The 26,200-nt window shown below is 36.3% G+C and overlaps 1 protein-coding gene across 1 annotated transcript in view; it reads right to left on the reverse strand.

Annotated features, from left to right (window-relative positions):
• Positions 1-2,235: 2,235 nt before the first annotated feature.
• The window catches only part of RFX6 (regulatory factor X6), a 55,429-nt gene continuing 31,464 nt past the window's right edge, over positions 2,236-26,200 (reverse strand). Inside the window, exons 7-19 of the mRNA XM_032650862.1 lie at positions 22,990-23,097; positions 19,413-19,490; positions 19,177-19,290; positions 16,655-16,704; positions 14,113-14,272; positions 13,023-13,167; positions 11,631-11,740; positions 10,560-10,677; positions 9,031-9,153; positions 8,155-8,361; positions 6,532-7,044; positions 5,453-5,665; positions 2,236-3,075 (exon numbers count right to left, since the gene is read on the reverse strand). Of these exons, the coding sequence (XP_032506753.1) occupies positions 2,900-3,075; positions 5,453-5,665; positions 6,532-7,044; positions 8,155-8,361; positions 9,031-9,153; positions 10,560-10,677; positions 11,631-11,740; positions 13,023-13,167; positions 14,113-14,272; positions 16,655-16,704; positions 19,177-19,290; positions 19,413-19,490; positions 22,990-23,097 (2,115 nt within the window). The 3' untranslated portion in view covers positions 2,236-2,899. The remainder of the gene's footprint in view (positions 3,076-5,452; positions 5,666-6,531; positions 7,045-8,154; positions 8,362-9,030; positions 9,154-10,559; positions 10,678-11,630; positions 11,741-13,022; positions 13,168-14,112; positions 14,273-16,654; positions 16,705-19,176; positions 19,291-19,412; positions 19,491-22,989; positions 23,098-26,200) is intronic.

Below are 26,200 nucleotides of genomic sequence, written 5' to 3' on the forward strand. Positions count from 1 at the left end.
AAGGTGTTAAATGTCTCAAGCTCCTTTTGGTAAAATTAAAGATGCTGTCACCGTCAATTCGTGCTGGAATAGCACTGCCTCTCCAGGGGCATTTGGATGCTGTGTCAGGAGTACATTGGTATCTAGTGTTGAGGCCAGGAATACTAAATCTTGTTCAATATGCAGAATAGTCCTGCAGAGCAAAGAACTGTCCTGCCTGAAAGCCAATGGTGCCTGCACTGAGAAATACTGTGCTACCTCTAATAGCAATAAACTCAAGTTCACTGCCTGGGGAAAAGAGCAAGTTAGTTTTTTTGTCGTCAAAATTTAGCACCTTGTTACAATGCACATGAAACCCAGACACTGCTCACTTGTCTTCTGAGCTTCTCCCTGCTCCAATCACTTTCCCTCACCTTAAAAGGGCAGGAGGGAGTACCAATATAGGGTCAACTATTTCCACTGAAATACTTTGCAAATAGTGTTAAGGAAAACTTTAGAGCCGCTAGGGACATATTCCTTTTTTTCCCCTTCTATCTAGTCAGTCGCCAATCCTTCAATGTCGTCTTTGAAATGATCCTCATGTTTCTTTAAAATGATGCCTGTGCTTCTTTCTCTCTCCCTTCCTCATTCACTCTTCTTCCCCATAAGTCTCTGTACTTATCCGCTGAGCATCTGGATGAAAGAAACAGCCTTCAGAGTGGCCCATTCTTAGGCTAATTCCTTTCCTAACAAGTCCACCTCCTCCCTCCAGCTGCTGCTAGATATTCCCTAAACATCTTTTCCTCACCTTGTTTTTTACTCAAAAATCTTCAGTTGAGGTTCTATATCCTATCACCCCTTCATCATTACATCAAAACTTATTAAAGGTATTGGCACTTTTTCATCTTTGTGTTTCTTTCATCTTCTTCATCTTTGTATTTTCCATTGTGTCAGACATGAAACAGATGCTTAATTACCATAAAATGGAGATTTGTTTCTCAATTTTTAAGATTTATGTCCAATCACTTTTTTTTTTTTTTTTTTTTTTTTGCGTTACGCGGGCCTCTCACTGTTGTGGCCTCTCCTGTTGCGGAGCACAGGCTCTGGACTCGCAGGCTCAGCGGCCATGGCTCACGGGCCCAGCCGCTCTGCAGCATGTGGGATCTTCCCGGACCGGGGCACGAACCCGTGTCCCCTGAATCAGCAGGCGGACTCTCAACCACTGCGCCACCAGGGAAGCCCCCCAATCACTTCTTAAAGCTGTTTTGTTTTCTTCTTCAGTCCAAGCCCTTATTAATTTCATTTCCTTTGCACTCTTATGATATTACCATAGCAAAGAATAGAACACTTAGTTTTCTATTACTCATGATTTGTTATTGCTGCAAAATATTTCTGCTAATTCATTAGCTCATAAACTACATACTACTGAGCAAATGGCAGCAACACTCCAACAAGTCCACAGATAATTGTTTATTGCTTGCTGAATAACAATTCCACAGTTTGTCTCTACCAAATTACATCATGATGTAAAATGGGTGTTTGGGGCTTACAGATCCTTTTATAATGTACCCAGGGCTTACAGTATAACCCAATCCTTAATACAAGTAATAGAAGACCTGTCTTAAGACTAAAGGAGAAGCCTGTAAAGTTAATGGAAGTTTCCCATTATAGGCCATGAGTCTTAACAACAGACCTTTCAGTTAAGACATATGAAAAAGAAACAGAGCTAGATAAATGGTGTATCAAATTGTATTAGTTTATATGTAATGAATCTTTCACTTCTGAGTTTGTTTTTGCATCCAGATGACCCTTGAACACTCATTCACTCTCAGTTTCTAAGCAAAGTTCTCGATTAAAGACTGCTTCCACATCTGCAGAAGTTCAAACAGTCTACAAGTCACAATTTCTTTATATTTATATGCATGGATCTGTTATGCAAATGTTCTAGAATTACTGTTTTGACCAACCAACTTTACTCTTTAATTTGATATACAAAGGCGCTTTGCCTGCAAATCCCCAGGATTCTTTTTTTTTTTTTTTTGGCAGTACGCGGGCCTCTCACCGCTGTAGCCTCTCCCGTTGCGGAGCACAGGCTCCGGACGCGCAGGCTCAGCGGCCATGGCTCACGGGCCCAGCCGCTCCGCGGCATGTGGGATCCTCCCGGACTGGAGCACGAACCCGTGTCCCCTGCATCGGCAGGCAGACTGTCAACCACTGTGCCACCAGGGAAGCCCCCCAGGATTCTTTAGAAACAGAACCAGCCCTGAGAACAACCAAGCCTTTAAAAATATTTCCATACTTTATTTCTTCCTATCTTTTTTAAATAAAGAAGGAAAGCACTTTTAATCTCCATTCAGTTACATAGAATTGGAACACTGCTATGTAACAGAAATCATCATACTAATGCACAGAAACTGAAAGTCAAGCAACTTTGGTCGAGGCTGAATTGAATTAGGTGTTGATCTTGTAAACATTTCCATAGGAGGTAGCCATACACATTTGACTTTTTGTCAAATAAGGGATAGTAAACAATGATTCTGAGATCCTAATAAATTAAAAGTATTTTAAAAGCATTAAATAAACGTTTCTCTTTTTTAAAAACCAAAAGTGAAACAGCACACAGATTTTCAATAAATTAAGAAGTGAAATATTAAATCTTCAGAGTTGAAATGTCTACATCTTCAAAGCTCCATTGGTTCCATTTGATAATGTTTGAAACTATGATTAATAACGGGACCACATTCTAAACAACTTGTGTGCAAGGCAAACTCTGCGAATATTACCATTCACTATGGTGTTGTCCATGGTTTTACACCGGTGACCTGAAAAACAATACCGTGCCACTGGATATTCCATTTTCTTTCTCTGACAGCTGTCTGAGTAGATAGCATGTGAGCGCTACAGACTTTTCAAGTTTCAACCCCTACCCAACAGTGCTGGTTTAAGTGCCTCCAGCTGCTGTTCCCATGAACACAGTATTGATTGGTGGTAGAGAGGATGCCATTTCTCTACCATTTGCTCCATGGGAGTCCAGGGTTTCTTGAGCTGGATATTGATTGGAAGTTCCATACATACACTGGGATGAGGAGGAAGGAATTGGGGTTTGCAAGCTGGATGCTGTAAGGGAAAATATCATCAGCAATTGAAAATTGACTGACATTTTCTTTTTTCTGTGCCACTCACTTTACAACTTGTGCATTGAGCACATGTATCTGTACTAAATTTGAGTGTGTATGGTTTCTCAGAGCAATGCTCATCTTTTCTTCCATTTCCCCCCGCTATTCTCCCACAAATTTTCCTTCAACACATTTCACAAAGAAAATTCAATTTCAAACATAAATTCAGACAACTGTATCACCAAAATATATCCCCAGTCTACGTCCTTTTTCCAGCTGCACCTCCACAACTGTAGTTCAAACCACCATCTTCTCTTACCTGGACCAACACAGCAGCCTCCTAACTAGTCTCATGACCCTCACCCTGCAGAGAGCAGCCAGGATAATCTTGCTGATATGTGTATTAAATTGTCCCTCTTCTCAAATGCTACAATGACTTCCCCATTACTCTTAGAACAAAATCCAAGCTCCTTGCCGTGGTTCATAACACCCTAGATGAATTGGTCTCTGCCTTCTGATTTATTTTACTCCCCTTTCTTCATACACTGTACTCAAAACACACGAGCCTTCTTTCTGCCCATTGAATTTTCCCAAAATGTTCCCATTTCAAAAACTATGCAACTTGCCATTTCTTCTGCCTGGAACTCCATCATCAAATCTTCACATCATTGCCTCCTTATCATTCAACTTGCAACTCAAATATTTCTGCCTCAGGAATCGTTTCTGAGCTACCTTACCTAAAGCAGCTCCTTCATTACTATTTGTCATTTTACCCTATTTAATTGACCTGAGAGTAACTGAAATTATCTTTTTAATGCATTTACTTATATTTTCATTGCCTTATCTCTTCCTACTGGAATGTAAACTTCTTACAAGCAGGAACTCTGACCTGATTACCACGATAACCTCACACCTAAAAGGAGGTTTGGCACATAATAGTAGGTTCTCAAAACTTTTTACTAACTGGCTCGCTAGCACTACCTTTCCTGCATTTTTGTTTCCTGCCTTCTCAGTGCTGTTTTCCTTCTTTTTCTAAGTACCGTCATCTCTGTCACTAAAAACCAGGCTTTATAATTAAGGAAATATAATTATAGGTCCTAACTCCCCTTGTGCCACTCATTCACTTACTCTATTCCCTCTTTTCACACTGAAGCCCTCTTTGCAATTTACTTGTAAGCCAGCTCTGACAACTAAAGCTTAGAATCTGTCCTACACCCAAACTATGTTTCATCAAAGCATCCACTATCACTACAAGTAAACAGAACTAATAGTAACAATAGCAACTCTGTACATTTCAGTCTCACAGTGAGGAAACTTCCTGAAGTGGAATTTTCTGCTTCATTAGAGTAACCCAGAAGCAATGACCATCTGCAGATAGCATAAGATGATAGCAGACTCTGCTCAGCAAGCGTCTGTGATGGTCATAGGAAGGGAAGAAGTGCTTCCTATTGAATTATTGGAAAAACACACTGAGTGAGGAGAGATGCAATTTATGTCATTTTCCCTTATGCTCTGTTTGGGTGTCAATGCCCTCTACTTATGCTAATCTGAAATCAGTTCCATTGGAAGATTTCAATCATCTCATTTAAACATTAACACTCCGCCTTGATACTTACGTGGATATAATACTCGCCCTGTGATACCTTATTAGCAGGTTTAGAAACTAAATCTATGCATTTGTTTCTGCCCCTTTTTTCACCTCAGTGATGTAATGAGTTCCTACTATGTGGCAGACTCTTTGCTGGGTGTCGGTGATGCATCTAGTACAAGTTGCCGTATTTTCTTAGGGACAGCAACCTGGCTGGAATAAGAAGCTAGGGGACTTCATGGCAAACATACAGTTTTGTTCATTTTTACTTAAAATGTATGTTATAGAATAAGAAAGGAACATTTTCTACAGAGGTATCTAATCACATTTTACATACAACTGAGAAAGTTATAGTAACCTTCATTACAAGTCACCATTTTTTAAAACTTGGAGTGGTTTTAGGATACTGATGGAGATTATGGGGTCCAAAGACAGCTCTTGGCACTGGCCCTGCTTCCAACAGTGAAAAAGAGAAAGTGAGAAAAAGATATCATTATTGCCCTTGTAAAACTTAACAGATTTTTGGACTGCATTTGACAGGTTACATGAATTTTTTGCATACATAATAGATTCCAGAGATTTGTTTTGGAAAGAATACCAGATCTAGCAGTAGGTTGCATGGTGACATGTATATAGAGAAATGGCAAGGCTTTTACTAACAGATCCAGAAACATAACTTCAGATCCAAAGTGATAAACCAACTGTGGGAACGTGAGTGCCCAGTTAACACTGCATAGCTGAGGTTAACAACTTTTAAAGAACGTTTTCAAGAAATGTTAATATAATTTACCTACTACAGGAGTTCGACATGCAACTGCAGGTGGTGTGTCTGCATAAAACGAGCTGGTCTGCTTTCTACTACCATCATCTAAGATGTTGAGTGGATCATGGATGTCACCATAGGGAGGCAGGGAGCGAACACTGCTGATGACAGAAACATGTTGATTCACCATCGATCCAAGTCTGTGAGACTCTGGGTAGTTTACATTGCTTCCATAGTACCCTGCAACAGAAAATGTTGAGAATGTAGAGTTAACTTATTACAAGTAATGTTCCAGGAAGATAAAAAAAAAAGGACAAGGTAATAGGATAGAGCCCTAGAGATATCACACTGTAAATATTACATTTACATCTACATTTACAATATGGTTGGATTTGTGCTTATATATGGATATGGTTCATTATGTTGTTTTTTGTTTTAAAAAATACACAGGCATTATCGTATTGTCAAGTTTGAGGTGTAAGACAACACCTCTCTCGTATTTCCCTTATTTAAATTACCAAGATCTTACAGTGCTTATGAAGAAAAAAAAAAAGGCACCGTCAGCCTCTCACAAAGATTACTTGTCAAACACCAATTTTATTTACAGATTCATGTTTCTGGGAGAAGGACTGGCCTACACTGAGGAGAGGAGCATCAGAGCAGCCTCTACACAGAGATTACTTTGGTGGCTGACTAAGTCCACAGATTTTTCCAACTCAGTAACCTCAAGGTACTTCAACAGGAGACACTGTTTGGGTCCTAATCCTTAAGATCTGCTGCTAGCTCTCCGGAAGAAACATTATTCACTAAATTTTCAAAGGACAGAACATTCTTCTTTTAGGCTATTAAGGTTGGTCTCAAACATATGGTTTGACATAATATTTTTGCATCATGCAGGACATTTAGAAGGGCAACTTTAATAAAGTCCCAAGAATTAGGAATATGTTTGTAAGTGGCAGAAATTGACCCCAAATATCTAAGATTCCATGATTTTGAGAAAGCTCTACATGGGATGACATGCTGTTCACCGGAGGTAGAACTCAATGTCTGATTTTGCCTTACTGCCAACTCAAAAGCCAGGAAAAATTCTTAAACAATTTCAATACCATTAGGTGAATTAGGAGGCAACGTTGCTCCTTGGCAGCTGGTAGCTCCTGCGTTGCTCAGGAAATTGAAGCTTCCTGTATTTAAAAACTGCATACTGTGTGAGTCTTGGCCATGTGGGGATGGTCCATAGCTGGAAGGTGGCCGAGAATTATATGGGGACCCAGCACAGCTGCCACTGAAGAAGTCTCTAGAAAGCTGCTGTTCACTCCAGACCATGCATCGACTGTGCTCGGGGCGATGAGGATAGAGTCCTGATGGGGTGTGAGGCTGTGCCCTAAACACAGTCTGATAGTTAGAGTTGGTCCCATAAAAGTCATGGTTGGCTTGCGGGAGAGCAGGATAAACAGGCTCTGAGTACGCGGAGCAGTGTGATGGGGCTGACAGTACTGGGCCCACACTCGGGGGTCTCCCTGCCATTGGCCCCTGATTAATGACGCTTCCTCGGCTCGCCATGGCTGGAGAAATGGGTGGTGTCATCAGATGACCAGAGCTCTGGGAAAGCTCCAATGGACCTGGAAAAAAGTTACCAGAGCATTCACTAGTGGCAAATTAAAAATAGATGGCTTCACATCTTTCAAAATTATGCATGATTTATTACTATACCTTTTTTCCAACTTAGTTCATTTCTAACCTCCAAAAATAATGGGACTAGGGACCTATAAAACTCTAGGTTTAAAAAACAGCATCACAACAGTGTATTTCACAACAGTGGCAACTTTTGGAGTTAGTGACTATGGAGGAAAGCTTGGGATGGCTTCATCCTTCCGTGGGTATAAAGATGATTAGAGATCAAGCTTGGGAAGGGCAAGGGGTCTGCTGTTCACATTTCTCTGTAATTAAAAAACAAGCTGAAGGCTAAATGGTTTCAAGTTTAGGGTAGAAGAAAAGGGCAATAATGTCAAAATGACCATGGCTTCAAAGCAGTCAATTCAAAACTTCATACAAACCCCACTGATGAGCAATGAGTTATGAAAGCCACCAAATCCCTGGGTCTCCAATTTTCCATTAGTGGAATTACGCCCCTAAACTACCCATTCCAGGTTTAAAATTCTGTGTGTCCAATGAAGTAAGGTATATAGAAGGATTTCAAAGAAGACATAAGGCAATAAGCAGACTTAAAGTATTATCTAGTAGCTGGTTTAAGCCATAAACATTCAGATTGACAGAAATGGGACCCTAGACCAAAGAGGAAAATTATTGTAATGGTTATCCTAAAATAGCTGAATCTACTTTTTAATGGAGGAGGAATAAATTCTCCTCGAAATCCAAAAATAAATAAGAAGCTCATATTTTTTGACTTTCCAAGCATTTTAATGATTTTGTGAACACCTAATCTATTTTTTTCTTCCACTAAATGAAAATAACCAATTATTGGGACCTCTGAGATAACTAAGAGAGTATGTTAAAATGTGATACCTATCTTAAAAATGGTATTGATAAAAATGTGAATGACAAATGTTGAAAATCACAAAAATATTATAAAGCTTTGTTACAAGTCAGTGAAGATAAGCCTTTTTATTCTTGAAATGCCTGGAGTTTACCAGCTTTAAGAAAACAAAGGAATAGTTTCCTGTGAGACATATTGAAGCCTATGAGGTTTTCTTGGTTGTTTCATAGCCTACCAGTGAGCGGCATGTTGTCTGTGTTCCCAGCAGGGAATGGGTGCAGAGCAGAGGTTAAGCCTCCAGGTTGACTGGATGATAGAGGAAGATAGGTTGTTTCCACATGGCTTTCATTCTTCACGGTATCGCTGGGAACAGTGCTCCCTTTATTACGGTTGGCCAGAAAGCATGAACTCGGAGAAGCAGTGAAGGCAGCTTTACTTGCATCTGGAGGAAGATTTTTTTAAATAGGAAAGCTAATATCATTGCCACATTCCTAGTGGATAAGCCCAAGTTAAAAAAAAAAAAAAACTGAAAATGTTCTAGGGTTGTGTCATAAATCTGGAAATTCCTGAGAAGTGTTTTCCATGGGAAATAAGACCGGCAGATCTTTGGTGTTGGCAGTGGTGCTGGATTTTGTTAACTGTATATTTGTGGATGTAGGTGTGTTCTTCAGGGCACTAAATAATCCACTCTGTAGTGAACAGCCTTCAAAATGCAAGTCATCACATCCCAAATATATTGTGTCCCTCCTTCTTTAAATTCCTATAGAACTCATCTCTATGCCATTTATAAGGTGGTATACCACATGTGCTGTCTTAAATTCTAGTTATTTTTGTATTATTGTCACTTCTCCAACTTTATCTGAGTTCTCAGAAGTTAAGAATATTGATTTGTATTCTTCAGAGTTTCCAGTAAAGTACCTTGACTACTCTATATACCAATGGAGGAAAGAAAAAATAGGGCTCTCTTAGTGTTAGTATCCTGTGTTAGTAGTGACATTTTGGGGGTAAAATCTGAGGCTGTTATAAATCCATTTAACATGTGTGCTTACAAATTCTTGAACTTAGGTTTCAACAAAGACATATGCAAAACAAGATATACATTTTAAATCACCTGAATTCTTCATATACTTGTCCAGTAAATTCTGTAACTCCTGCTCTTTGTCATTATTAAACTGGGTCTCCATGGCCAGCAGAATGTATTCATCAAGAAGCATTCGGATCAAATGGAAAGAACCTTGTTTATGGATAGGGAATGGGGAGAGGGCATTGTGAGATGAAATGAGGGAGAGAAAGAGAAGGAAAGAGAAAGAGAGAAGTCAGGTTATCTTTGTGACCATCTCGCAACACTTTACAAGGAGCAACTGAAATAAACAAATACTTGTTGGACTTTAAATGACCTGCTAAGACCAACATGCTTAACTTGGGTCTCTAATCTTTTTGTGTACCGCCTGCCCAGCTCACTGTGTGTACTGTCCTGCCAGCTCTTTGGCCACTAATTACATCAAAGGAAAATTCGGATGAAAGTGAGACATGCTTTATGCTTTAAGAGGGCACACATTGGAGTGTGATAAGCTTTAACCTGGGGAGAATGAGCTCTACTCTGCTCTATTTCTGTTTACTTTGTACTAAATAATTAGACAATAGCCAACATGTTCTGAAAAAAGTATCAAGTAAGAAGATGTCTTTCTAGCCTGAAACAAAATGCTCTTTCATTTGAAAAAAAAGGAGAAAAGTAATTTTCATGTGGAAGATGTCCTGGAAAACCTTAAACTTCTTTTAACTGTTCAACAGATTTTCCAACAAAAGTCTTTTTTCATAATAAGGTCAGGTTTAAATATTGTATAATTCAAGAAACCTTAAATATAAGCAACATATTTCAAATAATAGACAATATATTTTTTTCATCCCTCAATACAAGTTCACTGATTTTATCTAATTCTGTTAAAAATTAAATGAACCAATTTAGTTAACTGTAACCTATTTTATAATGCGAGGATTTCTCAAAATGCAACTACTAAATGTGGAGGTACTGTCCAGGAGATAGCATTATAACTACAAACTAAGAATCTCAGAAATCTTAGGGAAAAGAAGGTATTCAATTTTTGAAAAAGTTAACGACTCAATTTTTTCATAAGTTATATAGGTCAGGATAGATGGTTCAAAAACATATGACAGCATGTCTTCTAAGCTGGTCTTTGATGCTTGGAATACAACTATGAGGGTAGGTTCCTGGAAAAGATGCAAACATTTGCCATATTTCAATGAATAGCGGTTTTGGAAAATAATGTATTAATTATTGTTTATTTGCTTGTTTAACAAAGAAAATTTATCTAAGCACTGTATTTTTATACATATCACGTCACTCAAGTGCCTACATAACCCAATGAAAGAAATATTCTCCCATTTCTACAATGAGCAGCCTAACTTGGGTTAAGCCAAGCCAAAGAGAAGCAGTGTTAGGATTTAACTCTGCAAGTGGTCTGACTACAAAACCCAGGCTAAAACCAACCATTCTCTACTGGCTCAAGAGTCCAATTTGAGAAATGACAGTGCCACATGCTTAAAAATTGATAGGAAATGTGACTGAGGAATGAATGATGTAATTCATCTAAGAAGAGTTTTATAAAGCACATAAGATACCAAAGCTAGATGCATTGTTCAAGGTGAGATTATGCATTACTCGAGCACCAAAAAAGCTCCACTTTAGCAGAAAGTCTTGAGCCCTCTTCTTTAATGATCTTCCATTTTGTTTGCTGGTCTAAAAGTAAAGGAACAAAATGAAACTATAGAATCTGTCATTTCATTATTACATGCTTCCTACGTAAGATCAAGAGGTAGAAAAACTGACAAATGGACAGATTGACAGGGCATGCCATTTATTTTATCAAATAAAATGATGTGTCTAGGGATTTTAATTTTCATCTGGCTTTGCCATCATTTTTCAGGTTAATAGGTCTTTATTCTATATGGTTTTATTACCTAGTAAATTGGACAACGAAATGAAATAATTTACAAAATATTTTCTCTCTTAATTTTCCTTTGACAGAGCTTTAAAAAAAGCAGAAGGCGAAGTGTGAAGGAAGGGTTATATATTTCTGTGAATGATTAACTCTGACTTCTCTGGTCCTGAATGATAATCTGTTTTCCTTCCAGGAGAAAAAAGTCCCTACACTATAACTAGTTTCCTTGATATGGAATGGCTAACACCAACTGGTGATGGATATATTTGTTCTTATGGCCTTGTTTCATGATGGATGACTTGAAGGTTAACTGAAAGAGTTGAAGAAACCACATGAAAACACATAATACTGAGCTCCTGGAATTAAAAAATGCGAATACTTAAAACCATATCTTCTGTCAGCTTTTGTGAAAACGTGCTTTTTAAGAAAAGGGCCAGCTCTTTCCAGTTTCTAAGTTTATCTTTCACTACTGATGTTACACAGCTGTAACCTTATTGACTGATAGGGAAGGAATAGCGTCTTGTAGTCTGTCAAAAAACGACAAATAGAATTGCAACTGTGCCCAGTGCTCTCAAATCTGCCATATTTCTAATCTTGATATTTGACTTCCCTTATTGCTAGGGTTTCAAAAGCTTTTCAAAGTATTATTACACACAGCCTATCACCATCCCCCACGATTCAAGAAATTACAGCCAGTTTAGCATTTACTATTAACAAAATTTTATTTTCTGAATATGTCATTGAAAAATACCTTAATAACTCTCTGCTCTACCACAGTATCCAACCATTCAATAAAAGCCTCCACAGTGGCATTCTTCTTAAGGAGATCTTTCAGTTCTTGGAACACGGTGATAGAGTCATCTACCATGTAAAAAGGAAAAAAAAAAAGCAGAATATTACACACTACTTTGAACCCAAGAGGAAACCAAAAAGTAGAAATCATTAATAATTTTATAGAATAAAAGGGCAAGACAGGTAGATTAAATTAAATGTGTTAAAGAAGTTATTTTCATATCCTGGAAACTAACAAAAATTCCTTAGTTCTTTACTCTTCAAAATTTTAATCAGAAGTGTATATGTTTTGGTATATATTAAAATGCAGGTTTATATACTAGGGAAGAATTGTTGTCAGTAGAGATGATTATTCATTTTGAATGCAATGCTTTCATTAAATGCAACAGATTAGTTGAAACCTAATGACTGAACTAAGCTAGACTTGTTGATTTCCTGCTTTCTGAAATATCCTTTATCTTTAGCAAAAATTAAATTCTGCCCTGCAGAATTAAGCCACTTAAATAAATAATCTTTTATCATGTAAAAGTTAAAGGGGCAGTTAAGGACTATCATTTTACTAAAGAGTTTGAGGTTTACTGAATCCCAAAGGGTAATATAATTTTATGTTAAGAATCAGAAAGCAGGACCGAGGTTAGACTATCCCCAGAGAGCAGTGTGCTGTAGCCTATAGGAGGCTGCATTTTTTGGTGTTTTCAGAGAGAAATGATGGGAGAAATAGTGGGTTGTTATCCCTGGGAAATGGAACCGGTCACACGTACTGGCTTGGTAAATTCTGTCAGATTGTCCAAACCTAAGCAGGGCATTTCAGCTTTGAAAAACAGTATTGCATTGAGATATCATTTTGGTGTTCATTATACACCATATGATGCCAAGGGTACAAAATGCATGGAACTGCATATGCGTGTAATATAAAAATGGAAGAAAGCTCACAAAACTCAAAACTGTTTTGATTATTCCCAGGTTTTTTCTATATGGATTATTTCTAGGCAATGAGATTATAGATGACTTTTATTTTCCTCTTAATATTTTCACAATCAGTAAGTACAACTGTTTTAAAATAGAGACCAATTTTGAAACTTAAAAGTATTTCTCTAAACCAGAGGTTCTCAAACAGATATGAGTTTGTAGTCCAAGGGGACATTTGGGAATGTCTGGAAACATATTTGGTTGTCACAACTCGGAGGAGACTGCTACTGGCATGTAGGGGATAGCGGCCAGGGATGCTGCTAAACATCCTTCAATACACAGGACAGCCCCACTGCCCTATCAAAGAGGTAGGTATCCGGCCCAAGACATCGATAGTGCTGAGGTTGGGAGACCCTGCCCTAAACAAAAAGAGAAGACTTACATTCAGTGTAGATATCAGATTCAGTGTCTGTGCTGCCCGAAATGGTGAGAAGGGCCTGAGATCCAATACTATTCAAGTCAACCTTTTCAATGTCAGATACCATAGAATTCACGACATGCTGGTCAAAGAGAGCTGGTCTGGCAATCTCCATAAAGAAAGTAAAAAAGACAATAAATTATATCACTGATCCTCCATCAAAAGAAAATTTTAGCTTCTAGAGAAATAGTTCCTTGAGAGAAAAGTATCATAAATAACTTTTTTTATTTTAAAACTAAAAGCAGTAGCTGAGATTCATGATCATCTCTGTTAAAGGTTTGAAAAGTATGTTCGGAATAAGAAAATAATTTTTTTTTACCTGTGGTCATAAAATAAGAATTTCACAACGTTAAATTTCTTATCTGGAACTATCCCAAGCTAGTCTTTCAAAATTCAGAGGGCTAGAAACCTTCATAAAGCAAAGGATCGTTTGAGGAGAGGGCAAGTATATTTTAACAATATACAAACATGTAACTCTAATTTAAGAATTACTTTTTTCTCCCTATTTAAGAGAACTAAGTTAGAGGTAGTTTAAAATGTGTTGTGGGTTTCACAACATCACACGGGCTCATTCCCCATAACCTATTAATTTTATTAATTGGATTCATTTATTAATTGAATTCATCTGGCAAATAAGAGTTTTACATTTTACGTTTCATTCAAAAGGTTTTCTTTTTCTTTTTTTACTTTCTATTTTGAAATAATTTAAAATTTACAAAAAAGTTGCAAAAGTAGTGCAGAGTATTTTCACATACTCTCTATCCAGCTTCTCCTAATGTCATCATCTTACATAACCATTGTATATTATCAAAATCAGGTACAATACTAGTAACGCTGGTACAATATTAGTAACTAAACTAACTAAACTAAACTACCGAATTTCATCAGTTTTCCCACTAATGTCCTTTTTCTGTTCTAGCATTCACTCTAGGATCTCATGTTGCATTTAATTGCTGTCTACTTAGTCTCCAATCTCTGAAAGTTCCCCAATCTTTGCTATCAGTTGATTCATTTTTTATTTGGTGATTCAAATACCCTCAGCTTACCAACGTACCTGTGCAAGATGTAAGAAGGATGTTTGTCGTTTCAGAGATGATACAAATCTTCGCACAATAGGTATTTTCTTGTCAGTTAGAGCTTCTGGCAAATTTTCCAAGGATGAAACAACCCATTGTTCCCAATTTTTAGCAAAATTTCTTATGTCTGCTAATAAGCTACAAAAACCCCCAAAGAACAAAAAAACTCTATTAAATGCTAAGTAGTTCAAAATGCATTAAATAAATGCAGTTTAATGGAGGTATATTATTACTCTTTGATTCCAAGAACATGACTGAAGTCAGCCTAGGTCTGCCATTTATCATCTTGGTCAAAATACTCAGTCTCCTGAAGGTCCAATTTCCTCATCTGTTAATAGGAATAAGAATGGTATCCAGGGAATTCCCTGGCAGTCCAGTGGTTAAGACTTCTCCTTCCAGTGCAGGGGCTGCGGGTTCAATCCCTGGTCGGGGAGCTAAGATCCCACATGCCTTGCGGCCAAAAAACCAAAACATAAAACAGAAGCAATATTGTAACAAGTTCAATAAAGACTTTAAAAATGGTCCACATCAAAAAAATAAAAATAAAAAAAAAGAAAGAATAGTATCCATGTCACAGGATTATTATGAGGATTACATGAAATAATTCATGGAAAGTGTTCAGGTTAAAACTTGGCAGGCAGAAAGTGATCAATAAGACATACTTTATTATTAATATTAATTCATAATTCAATCATTTTCTATAAAATATTTCTGGGAAAAGGTAAGTGTGCACTTGATTTTGCATATTTTGGCTACTGAGAGACACGCATAGGGATCATAATGCCATTTCAGGTATTTAATATTTGTTTCTAGTAACATATTCTTATATTCCAAATATAACTGTAGAACAAATTACCACAAACATACTAACTAGAGGACCCCATTTAGAAAATTGCAAATGTTGGTTGTGTATATATTATGAAAACATACAAAATTTTATACAAAATTTTACAAAAATTTATAAATCCATCAACAATCTACATATTATGTCTCAACAAAACAGATCTAAATATATTTAGGATGGGGCATATGTTGGGGAGCAGTGACATAGTACAGGAAAAAATTAGGCAGAGTTTGGAGTTAAACAGACCTCAATTAAAATCTAGGTTCTGCTTCTTAAAAATCAGCTGACTCTGGGCAAATTAATTTCTTTGTACTCCCAGGTTCCTCTTTGTGAATTTGGATCATAACAGTTACTTTAGAATAGTCTGACAAGTTGTTTTAAAATAATCCAATTGTTCAATGATAAGGAATTGGTTAAAAAAAGTATAGTATTTTTCAGATGCTGGATTTCTCTGCAATCAATCATTTAAAAAATGCTAATCTATATTTGTTGATATGGAAAGATTTTCATAGTATACTGCAATAGTACGTGTACTATAATTCCATTTTTAACATTCCTAGAAAAAAGTCTGTGAGATACAATAATAACCTAAGACATTAAAAATGTGGTAAGACGATGAGTGATTTTTTTAGTTTTATTTTATATGAGTGATTTTTTTAAATGCATTTATGCATGTTTTTCATTTTCTAAATGAATATGAACTACTTGCATACTTAAGAGATAAATACATAAATAGTACTTCTCAGGCTAAGTGAAATAATTTATGTAAGTCTCAAATCCCACACTGTGTTTAATAGAAGTCAGCTATTATTACTATTAGTTACACGGCTGAATGCCTGTCACTATGTAAGCATAGCCATTTTGCTGTGACACAGAAGTGTTAAGTGTACCTAATTCAGAGCTCAGGCTAGATGTTTAAAGACAACGTATTAATAATTAAAAGAAACTATTGACCAGGCCAATATCAATTATTATTTAAATAAATAAACCAGTCTAGAGGAAAAGGTAAATCAAAAATAAAGATTGTTTTATCAATCATCATGTATTTATTGAGAACCAACTATGCTCACCCTATATGTATTTGTGCCCCAAAATACTAAAATAAATTTCACTACTAGAATTCGTTTTTTAAAACTCGGCTTTTTTTTCAAGTTCCTATTGTTCTCACATCAGAACAACAGGAAAAGACTTTGTGAAAAACCTTCAGGCATCATTTCAATTTGAGATCTTATTCCTTTGTTAAAAGAAGGTGGTAATTCCATTATGCTACTTTCTAATTTTGGCAATTAAGACCAAAGTTATAATGAATATAAAATAATTTTCCTTATAGTTTTATTATTGTGATTATTTTCCATCAATTATCCCCATTCATCTCCCTCTAGCCAGTTTCCATTGAAGAGCTTCCTCAGTAACCTAAAGGTCAACTACACTTAAATATTTATTTTTCACGTGAGCAGCTCTCAAATTAAAGGGATTTCAGGATTGTTCCATCAATTTTGTTCATTGAGGTTTGAATATAAAAATTGAGGCACATCTCTTACAGCTCATACAAAGGGGCAGGAATAGGAAAATAATATTGGTAAATGAATGAATTTCTACTTAATGTTTTGCTTTACTATAATGTATAAGGTTAAACCCTATACAAGCAACTATCATATTTTATTGACTGAACCTACCTTTCAGGCATTTCTTGCATTGTTGCAGGAATGAGTACATCTGTTAGAACCTTAATCACAGCAAAAGAGAGTTAACATAAATCCTTAATATTTCTATAGAAACACATTTACTCTTTGTCAATTACTTTTTATTCCTAGCTTTCTAGAGAATAATATGTTAACTCATTTCTGAAAGTTATACTTTTTTTTTTTTTTTTTTTTTTTTTTTTTTTTTTTTTTGCGTTATGCGGGCCTCTCACTGTTGTGGCCTCTCCCGTTGCGGAGCACAGGCTCCGGACGCGCAGGCTCAGCGGCCATGGCTCACGGGCCCAGCCGCTCCGCGGCATGTGGGATCTTCCCGGATCGGGATACGAACCCGTGTCCCCTGCATCGGCAGGCGGACTCCCAACCACTGCGCCACCAGGGAAGCCCTGAAAGTTATACTTTTATCTCTAAAATGCATATATATATGTAAGCTGTGTGTGTGTGTGTGTGTGTGTGTGTCTGTGTGTGTGTGTGTGTGTGTGTGTGTGTGTAAAAGGCAAGGGGAGCGGGGGTATATAGAAGCACTGCAGTGCTAGTTAAGCAGGTGACACGAATGTACCAGGTACAGAGAGCTAATTATTGGAACATAAAGAACACTGGAAATAAAGGGCTAGACTGAACCATAAATGTGGGTGATAGGGTGAGTAGGACCTTGATGAGAACTAGTAAAAAGAAAAAAAGAAAAAATTAGTGCTGACTGATCCCAGCTCAGGCAAAACTATGATAAATAAAGGAGATGGGGAACCAGATAGGATATGAACAGCACAGATCCCTTAGGCTGGCTCATAAACTGAGTGCGCCAGCCTGGAGAAGAGGACCAAGAGGTCCTCTTGGATATTTCAAAGATATTTCAAAACGTGAGTAGATACTCATCTACAAAGGCCTGTGCAGCTTACCAGCAAAATGCACATATAGTCCGTGTATATGAAACACTAAAACAAGAGACAGTATTGTATATGCCCAGTATGCTAGCTACCAATGAAAAACAAGAGACAGTATTGTATATGCCCAGTATGCTAGTTACCAATGAACTGGCCTTGGCAATCATGTACAGGTTTATGGACTAAAAGCTGACCACTTTCTAGGGATGGGATGAAGATCTTACAGAAGTTCATATTACACTGCTCTATTTACAGTGCTCACTGTGCCTCCCTGGGTCCACCAGGAGGAGGAGAAACTTTGTGCACATGACGGTACTTAAACTCTGGACTTTTGTGTTGGACTCAAAGAAATAGACCATTTGTCGGCGGGGGTGGGGGGGAAGTTATGCTTTAAGAATATTTCTTGGAGGTGTTGAATGACAGTCCAAAACTGCTTTACCTTGATGCTGGTAAATGTGTGTGCACGAGTCCAGGTCTTTTCTTGTACCTACTCTTAGAACCACCTTCTTTCCCCTTTCTGGTTACTTCCTCATGTCTTAAACACTTCAGACAATCTGTTAGTGCAAACTAAACCCTTTCTCTCTAAATGATGACATTCTTATTTGACCCAGAAAAATGAGACAATCCTTGCTCTCCTTTGTCCTTCTTCACCTTTAGCTTGAACTAAAGGTAGAGACTCTATTTTCTTATACTGCAATGAGGAAGAACGGAACAGAGGATGGAAATATGGGCTCCCTCCTCCTGGTTCAAGCCCACCTACGGTTCTTGATGTGCAAAATTGCTTCTGGACTGAGTTTATCTAGCTTCTGCTTCACTTCTCTGCAAAGTTGAGAACGAAACAGCAGCAACTAACTTAGAAGGATTTTATTTCCTAAATACTTAACAGGACTCCAGCTTGGGTTTCTTGCTTACTCAAATTATGTTCTAAAAGGAAAGCTTTTGTTTTTCCTTCTGACAATTTAGGAGGTTAATGTAGACAAACTCACTTTAAAATACCCAGATTGCAGTACAGTTTTCTTCCTCAGCTTGGACCTGTGTCTGCTCTAACTAGGGAACAGACTGTTGGGGGAATTAGCTTCACCCTCTTCCCCGCTGAATGGCGGGCTAGATGGCCAACAAGCTCCTATCTGTTTACTATATCCTCGTGATCCTTCTGTAGACACTTAGGGACTCTTATTTGGCTTAAGAACAGAATTGGTCATTAATGCATTAACGCTAGAGATTTCCAAATTTTTCAAGTTATTAGTCCCATAAGAGTGCTTAATTCTGCTTTCCCCAAAACACTGATACTGTGAAAAAGCCACTAAGTTATTTACTCTGAAAACACCTTAAACAGTTAATAAAAATTAACTAAGTTTTTATGGAAGTATGTCATATTTAGAATCATTCTTAGCTGTAAACAGAAACTGATTTTGTTTTACTTAATGAAACTTTATATTAAAATACATTCACTATTAAATATACACTATTAACCTGCTTGCTTTCTCATCAGAAAAATAATTGATAGTGTATCTCCAGCCAGGAATAACAAATTTATTGAAAATATATGGCAAAAATTTAGATGGAATGTTTTCTAAAGAAATATATGGTTCATGTTTGACATCCTAAGGAGCTTACCTTATAAAGAATTGAGTCACAAACACAGAAAATGTCAATGATAACAGGGATTTCAAGCAGGGGAAGAAGATGATCAGGCATTCCTTGCCAAAAGTGTAATAAGAAATGCTGGATCTAGTTGAGAGCAAAGCGTATGTACATTAATATCAACATTTTCCTTAACATGAACTCATATGAAGAACAGGACAAGAACGTTTACATAATATAGTCAGCAAAGCATTCTTTGTCACTCTTACCTCCTCAAAGTTTCCATTTATTGCATTGTCCAGGATGCACTGGCAGTGGGTTTTGTACATCATTATTAGGGTATCAACCTATTTCAAGGAAGAAAAATCTTAACAAAAGCACCCTTTCAGTGCTGCCTTCATTTTGTTCATGCATTCATTTGTTCATATACTCAAACACATTTTTAAAGTTCATGCTATGTGCCAAGCATTGTGCTCAATCCGAGGAACCAAAAATAAAGGCACAATTCTTATTTTAAGGAGCACACTGCCTTGTGAAGGGAGAAAGGCAAGCAAATGGACAACTGCAGGACAGTGTGATAAGAATGATGAAAAAGCTGATTGTTCAGGAAACTATGGGCCAAAGCAACATTGTAGTTTTCTGCTTAATAAAAAAATTACCTTTGATTGGAGAAATAAATGTAAAATGGTAAAATACATCAAATCTTCACACAGTTTTATTAAGTAGGTGCTTGGGTAGTGTGGTGCAGTGGTTTCCTGTGGAGTCAGCTAACACTGAGCGTCAGCTCCACTGCACTGTTTTGCACGGGTTGCTTTGTCTCTGACCCCAAGCTTTATATCTTCAAGTAAGGTAGTAATAACATATCACTCATAAGGTGTTAAAGAAGATTAAATGAGATATGACGCACATGGAACAATTTTCCTGGTATGAAGTATAAGACTTTACCACATTACCTAAAATTAGTAATAATATCAAATGACTTGCTGACCAGAAAAAGATTTGAACATTAAATGTCTGTTATGAAAATTCTTTATTTCCATGTTACACTGATGTTTGTATTGCAGAGATAGAAAGTTTTAAACATATTTTAAAATATGCGATGGATTAGAACTTGATAATATTCTGGCAAACTAACAATATTCATATTCAAAACATCTTTATTTCATAAGCTAGAAATATTTCTACCTGTTACAGGTTGTGTGTTCTATGTGAACTGGAACAGGCTTAGAGGTTAGAGGTGTGAGCTTTTCCTGCAGGATACCTGGATTTGAATGCTAGCTCTAATCTGCTACGTGATACTGGGCAAACTACTTGACATTTATGTGTTTTAATTTCTTCATCTATAAAATGGAGATCATAATAACAGTAAATATCTAGTCAGGTTGTTATGAGGACTAAATAAATTAACACATGAAAGTGGTTGGAGTAATCCATAATTCATGTTAAGAAACTTACAGTTGTTAGCTATTTTTACCTTCATAGTATCTAGGGTAGTCATGATGACGGGGGTGTCCTACCCCTACTCTTTGCTCTCCAACCTTTGTCCCTGCAGCCCAGTGACAGCACATATCTTTGTGGTTTAGCGCAAAGCTGTATAACGATGACATGCAGATTACCAATATACTTCCAAGGAGGTATGCCGACTACACACCTCTGGCAGGACATGTCACCACTGATGCAAATGAGACAGGCTCTTTACTTTAAGCAACGATTTTATATTTTTAGATAGGTTGCCAAGACATATTTCTAAAATGAGGATAAGGACAGCATGAAAGATAGAAAGGAATTCATAATTCTTGTCCAAAATTAACCCTTTGATCCCTGAGACCTACTAAAGTACAAGTAAACTTTTATCTTCACAAGTATTTCCATTTATTTGTGTCAAAATTTTTTCTCCTATACACAAATCATCAAAAAATTTAAATCTTATAACTGATACTTTATTTAATATTTACATAGTCTTAGGACAATAAATTTTCACTGTAGCATACTTTGCAGTCTTTATAAACATACTTTTGCTCAATTTTCTGAGAATAGACACCACATTACAGAGAGTAGGAGCAGAGGCAAGGCTTAGCTCTAGTAAGGTCAGTGAGCAAGTGGGGGAAGGGTGGCAACTGCCCTGAGTGACACTGTGATGGGGGCAGAAAGCAGGCCTCTCAGCTTCAGCCAGCACCCCGCACTGGGGTCAGCTTCTCCCCAGGAAGTCTCCATCCTTCCTGCCTCAAGAAAGTAGGTGCTTAAAGTGCTTAGCTTCAGCCCCACCCATCCTTCTAGACTGACAACTTACCTGGGGAACCTAGCTACTGGCTAAGAAGGTAAAAGGCAGGGCCCAGATGTCCTCAAGGGACAAAGAGTATTAGTCCCTGGAGCTCATGATGGGGACGACTGGGAATGAATTTAGAAACCAGGGGTTAAGTGTCTTGAATACTGAAGGAGAAATGACCTACAGACCAGTTTTCAAGTTGGCAGGTAAGGAAGTCCTTGGAAGCTAGCAGAGAAGCTGAAATAAACTATTGGAATGTATTCTTCACTTCTCTTTTTTTTCTTTGTTACCGTCTCCATCTACCCTCCTCACCCGGTATATTTACACAGTAAACATCTTCTTGATATGTTTGTACGTAAGCTATCCTCTCCACAAAGGTGAGCCAACAATACCCTCCCCCAAAGAACTGTGTTCCCCGAGGTCCCGCAGACTTTCACAAGTTCCCCCACAAGTTGCCACATGTTAACACCTACTGGAGGTGTCTCAAATCTGAAGTCATAATATCACACATTATTTCTATATGGTTAAAAAAATGATGTGATAACCTTGAGGAATGTGATGGGAGAGGAGAATAGTAGGAAGTGGACATACTCCAGGAGACATGAATCAGCATCTGAGAATTATCTTCTATATTTTGCCTGTTCTTAACAGGGAGAGTAAGTCTGTCATTAGAATGAACACTGGAAGTTGCTGTGCATCTCTACTTATCTATCAATAGACCTTTTTATCAATGTGTCATTTTTATTTCTAGTTTCTACAAAAGCCCATTACTAAAGTAATACAGGTGGACATTATTAATCATATTCCTCTATCTTTGCACCTCAAAATATGAACTGACTTAAACTTACTATGAAAGATGTTTTCCTCAAATGCTAATAAAAAATGAACGTTAATTGAAAGAAGAATGTAGAAATTTTATGCCCTGATTTAATAATGGATCCTACTATTAGTCAGCAGATAGCCAGCAAATGACTCTAGAAGTTAAGAAATAGAGGAGGATTTAGCTTTAGACTTTACTACATAAGCACTGAAAGTTTATTTATAAACTGAATTTTATGAAACTGTTTCTACCTTAATTTTCAACAAATTTTGCAACAGAGCACAGTTTTACAATGGAGAGGAATCTTTGGAATCTTCGAGTGGGGTCCTTGCATTCATCTAGGCATTTCCCCCTCAGTGCTAGGAACAAATTCTGTTCTAGAGAAGTGCTTGATGACCAGTTACTGAAATTAAATAGAACTAGAAAATATAGAAAATATAACGCTTATAATTAAAGAAATTGCATGTGATAGACACATTCTAGTATTTTCTTCCTTGATACTGAGTTTTAAATAAAAATAATCTTTAGCCTTTACGGTTTATTTTACCACCTTCTGATTATGTACTATCATGGAGATGGTAAATAATTAATTGGAAAGTCTTTAATCGATGTTAGTAAATGTTTGTCCCTCCTATAAATCAGTCAATTATGTTTGATTATGTAGATTTCTATTTCCTGCGAGTGCCATGAGATTCCCAGTAAATTGAGATATGGAACCAACATATCAGAAAATCAATAGAGAAGTATCTTTAATTGATACCTTGTCCTTAGAAATGCATCCTTGGTACACAAGGTGTTGAGCACTGGGGAATTCTGGAAGAAGTGTTCCAGTTTTTGAGCTAAGCGAATATTTACGAGTGAAGCCACCCTATAATTTAGAAAAATGAAAAGAAATAAATCATTATCAATTGTTTGGCTCCAAAATACAATTCTAACAAAATAGAACCTTACAAAATTTCATTCTTTTTCATCCTGCAAACCATGACAAGTTAGGAGATTTGGGTAACTGTTTATTAGATCAAATAACTGAATAAATTAGACATTTCAGCAGAATTACTGTTACCAAATCATAAATAGTTTCATAGTCTGGATATTTTTCTTATACTTTGAATTTTAGTTTTAGACACTTGCCATTTTTCACAACTTTTAGAAATTTAATTTTAGTTCACAAGTTTACATTTGTTAGTGACATAAGTTTTGAAAGATCTATTTTTAGACTACTGAAATTATTTTGATATGAAAGGATCAGAAATTGCCAAATTTACTTATGGATTACCAAATCATTTATGGATTAAATAAATGAGATGATAATAATTTAATTAACTTATCCAACCTCAGAGATAATTAATGGTAAAATTGTAATTGGAGTCCCAAACTAGTACTCTGGATTTTCCCATCTCAATCTTCTTCCCCCTGCCAAATTCAGATATTTGTTCTTCTTTTGAAGCCTTTGGGGAAAGCATACCTGTGGTAGTTTTCAGAAAATTAGAAAAAATGACAAATAAGTAACATATAATACTGCAGTGCTAATGTACCTACAAGAAACACACACAGAAAGAGAGAATGCATATTCATGACGGAACCAGAGCCTTAGCGAATCAGTCTCCCAGGTTCCTTCTCCACAAACAAAACTTTAACAAATTGGATTCTAGTAAAAAGTTTTGCAAAGAATAAAATTGTGAATATGGCAAAGGAAGTAAAGTGTTCCTGGCAAGGACCAAATTTCATTCTTTCTCATAGTTTTCCTACATTTGCTTCTCGAGTTTTTGTGTTTCTTTGTGTGTCTTTGTCATACTGAAGATGTTTACTAGACAAAAGCTTTATTACTTACATAGGTAGATTGGGTCCCTACCCTGTCTTATCATTCCCAACATTTGTAGACTCTTACGGAATTATCATGATAAATCAGAAAGAAGTTGGGGGGACTTTTGGGTCCTTAAACACCAATTTCTTATTGACTGATTTGATATATACTTTCACACAAATTCTATACTAAAAGTGCAGTAGAATTTCATTACTTTCAGGTTAGGTTTTAGTTTTTAGCCTTGTTAATCTTTATTTTCAAGTATGGATAGAAAAGGATTATTCTGATTAAATAATTTTTAAGAAATTAATAAAGAACTACTACATAAATATCATAAACTGAGATAATAGCATGGTTGATACAAATTAAATCAGTCTTAATTCAAGATATGCTTCAAAGATTTTTAATTGCTTTGGGTTGTCATTTATGAGCATCAATTATCATTGTGCCGACAAAGAATGGTATTGTCAATGAATAGGGAAAAATAACAAAATGCAAGAAAATAAAGAATTTAATCTGGAAGGAAGTGATATGGCAAAATATGAAAATAACATTTGATAAACATTTAAAAATGCACTTAAATTCTAACTTTAGGAAAGCTTACACCTTTTTCTTATACCTTTTCTCTTGGGTGGAATATCATATTTAATTTAGCATAATTTGGTGAGATTGGAAAAGAGAGACAAAGAAATAGAAACCAAAAATGACAATACATAATGTACGTGGTGTATTAAAGTTAGGAATATGAGAATAGTCTCATTTCCATAAAACAAATATAATTAGTAATCGAAAATCTTTGTACAAAGAAAAAAAAAAAAACTGGCCCAGGAGATTTAACAGATGAATTTTCTCAAACATTCAGGAAACAAATCATTTCAAACTGAAAAGATTTTTTCCATACAGTGAAAAAGAAGAACCACTTCCCAATTCATTTAAAAACTTTTATGCCAGAATTGGACAAGGACAGAAAAGGAAAGAAAAATTGTAGGCCAATCTTGCTTAATATCATACTTGAAACAGTACCAGACAAAATATTAGCAAACCAAATCCAGCAATCTATAAGAGTGATCATAGCCACCTTAGGTTTAAATTGATCACATTAACAGAAAAAAAATGATAATTATATATATTACATAGCCATCTCAATGGATGCAGAAAAATCATTTGTTTAAAATCCATCTACCATTCACTACTTTTTCTCCCTCTCCCCCTCTCTCTCTTTCTCTCTCCCCTCCTCCATGCTAGAAACAGAGGAAAACTCTTTAATCATTCAATAAATATTTATCAAAAACCCACAGCAAATATCATCCTCAATGGTAAAATACTATAAACATTCTCTTAAAAAACACGAATAAGATAAAGTTCCCTACTGTCCTATCTTTAATTCAACATTGTATGAGTTATAGCCTGAGCAGTAAGACCAGAGAAAGTGATGAAAGATGAAATATTGAAAAGGAAGAAACAAAACTAGCATTATTTGCAACTGAGTTGGTTAATTACATTGAAAACTAAAGCAAACTGCACAAAAATTGTTACAGTTAACAAGAGAGATTTTCAGCAACATTGCTGAATACAAAATCAATGAAAAAGTCAACTGAATTTCTAAAATCAAGAAACAAATATTAAGAACATACAATGAAAAGATACTGTATAAAATAATAACAAATATTAAAATAAAGTTGAAATATCAGTAAAGGGATAGAAAATCTAAAAAGAAATTCTAGAGCTGAAAAGTACAATAACTTAAATTAAAAATTTATCAGAGGGATTCAAAGGTATATTTGAGTAGGCAGAAGAAAGAATCAGAGAACTTGAAAAAAAGGATAATGGAAATTATTGAATCTGAGAAACAGAAAGAAAAAAATGTAAGAAAAGTAAACCGAATCTAAGGGACCCTTGGGAGATTAACAAGCAGACCAACATACACATTGTGGGAATCCCAGAGGAAAAGGAGGGGGAGCAGAGAGATTATTTGAAAAAATAATGGCTCAAAACATCCCAAGTTTGATGAAAAACATGAATATAAACATCCAAGAAGCATAACAAGGTCCAGTTAGGATGAACTCAAAAAGATGTACAGCAAGACACATTATAATCAAATTTTCAAAAGACAAAGACAAAGAGAGAATCTTGAAAGAAGCAAAAGAGAAGTAACTCATCACCTACA

The sequence above is a fragment of the Phocoena sinus genome, chromosome 12 (genome assembly GCF_008692025.1).
Source record: "Phocoena sinus isolate mPhoSin1 chromosome 12, mPhoSin1.pri, whole genome shotgun sequence".
Classification (NCBI taxonomy): Eukaryota; Metazoa; Chordata; class Mammalia; order Artiodactyla; family Phocoenidae; genus Phocoena; species Phocoena sinus.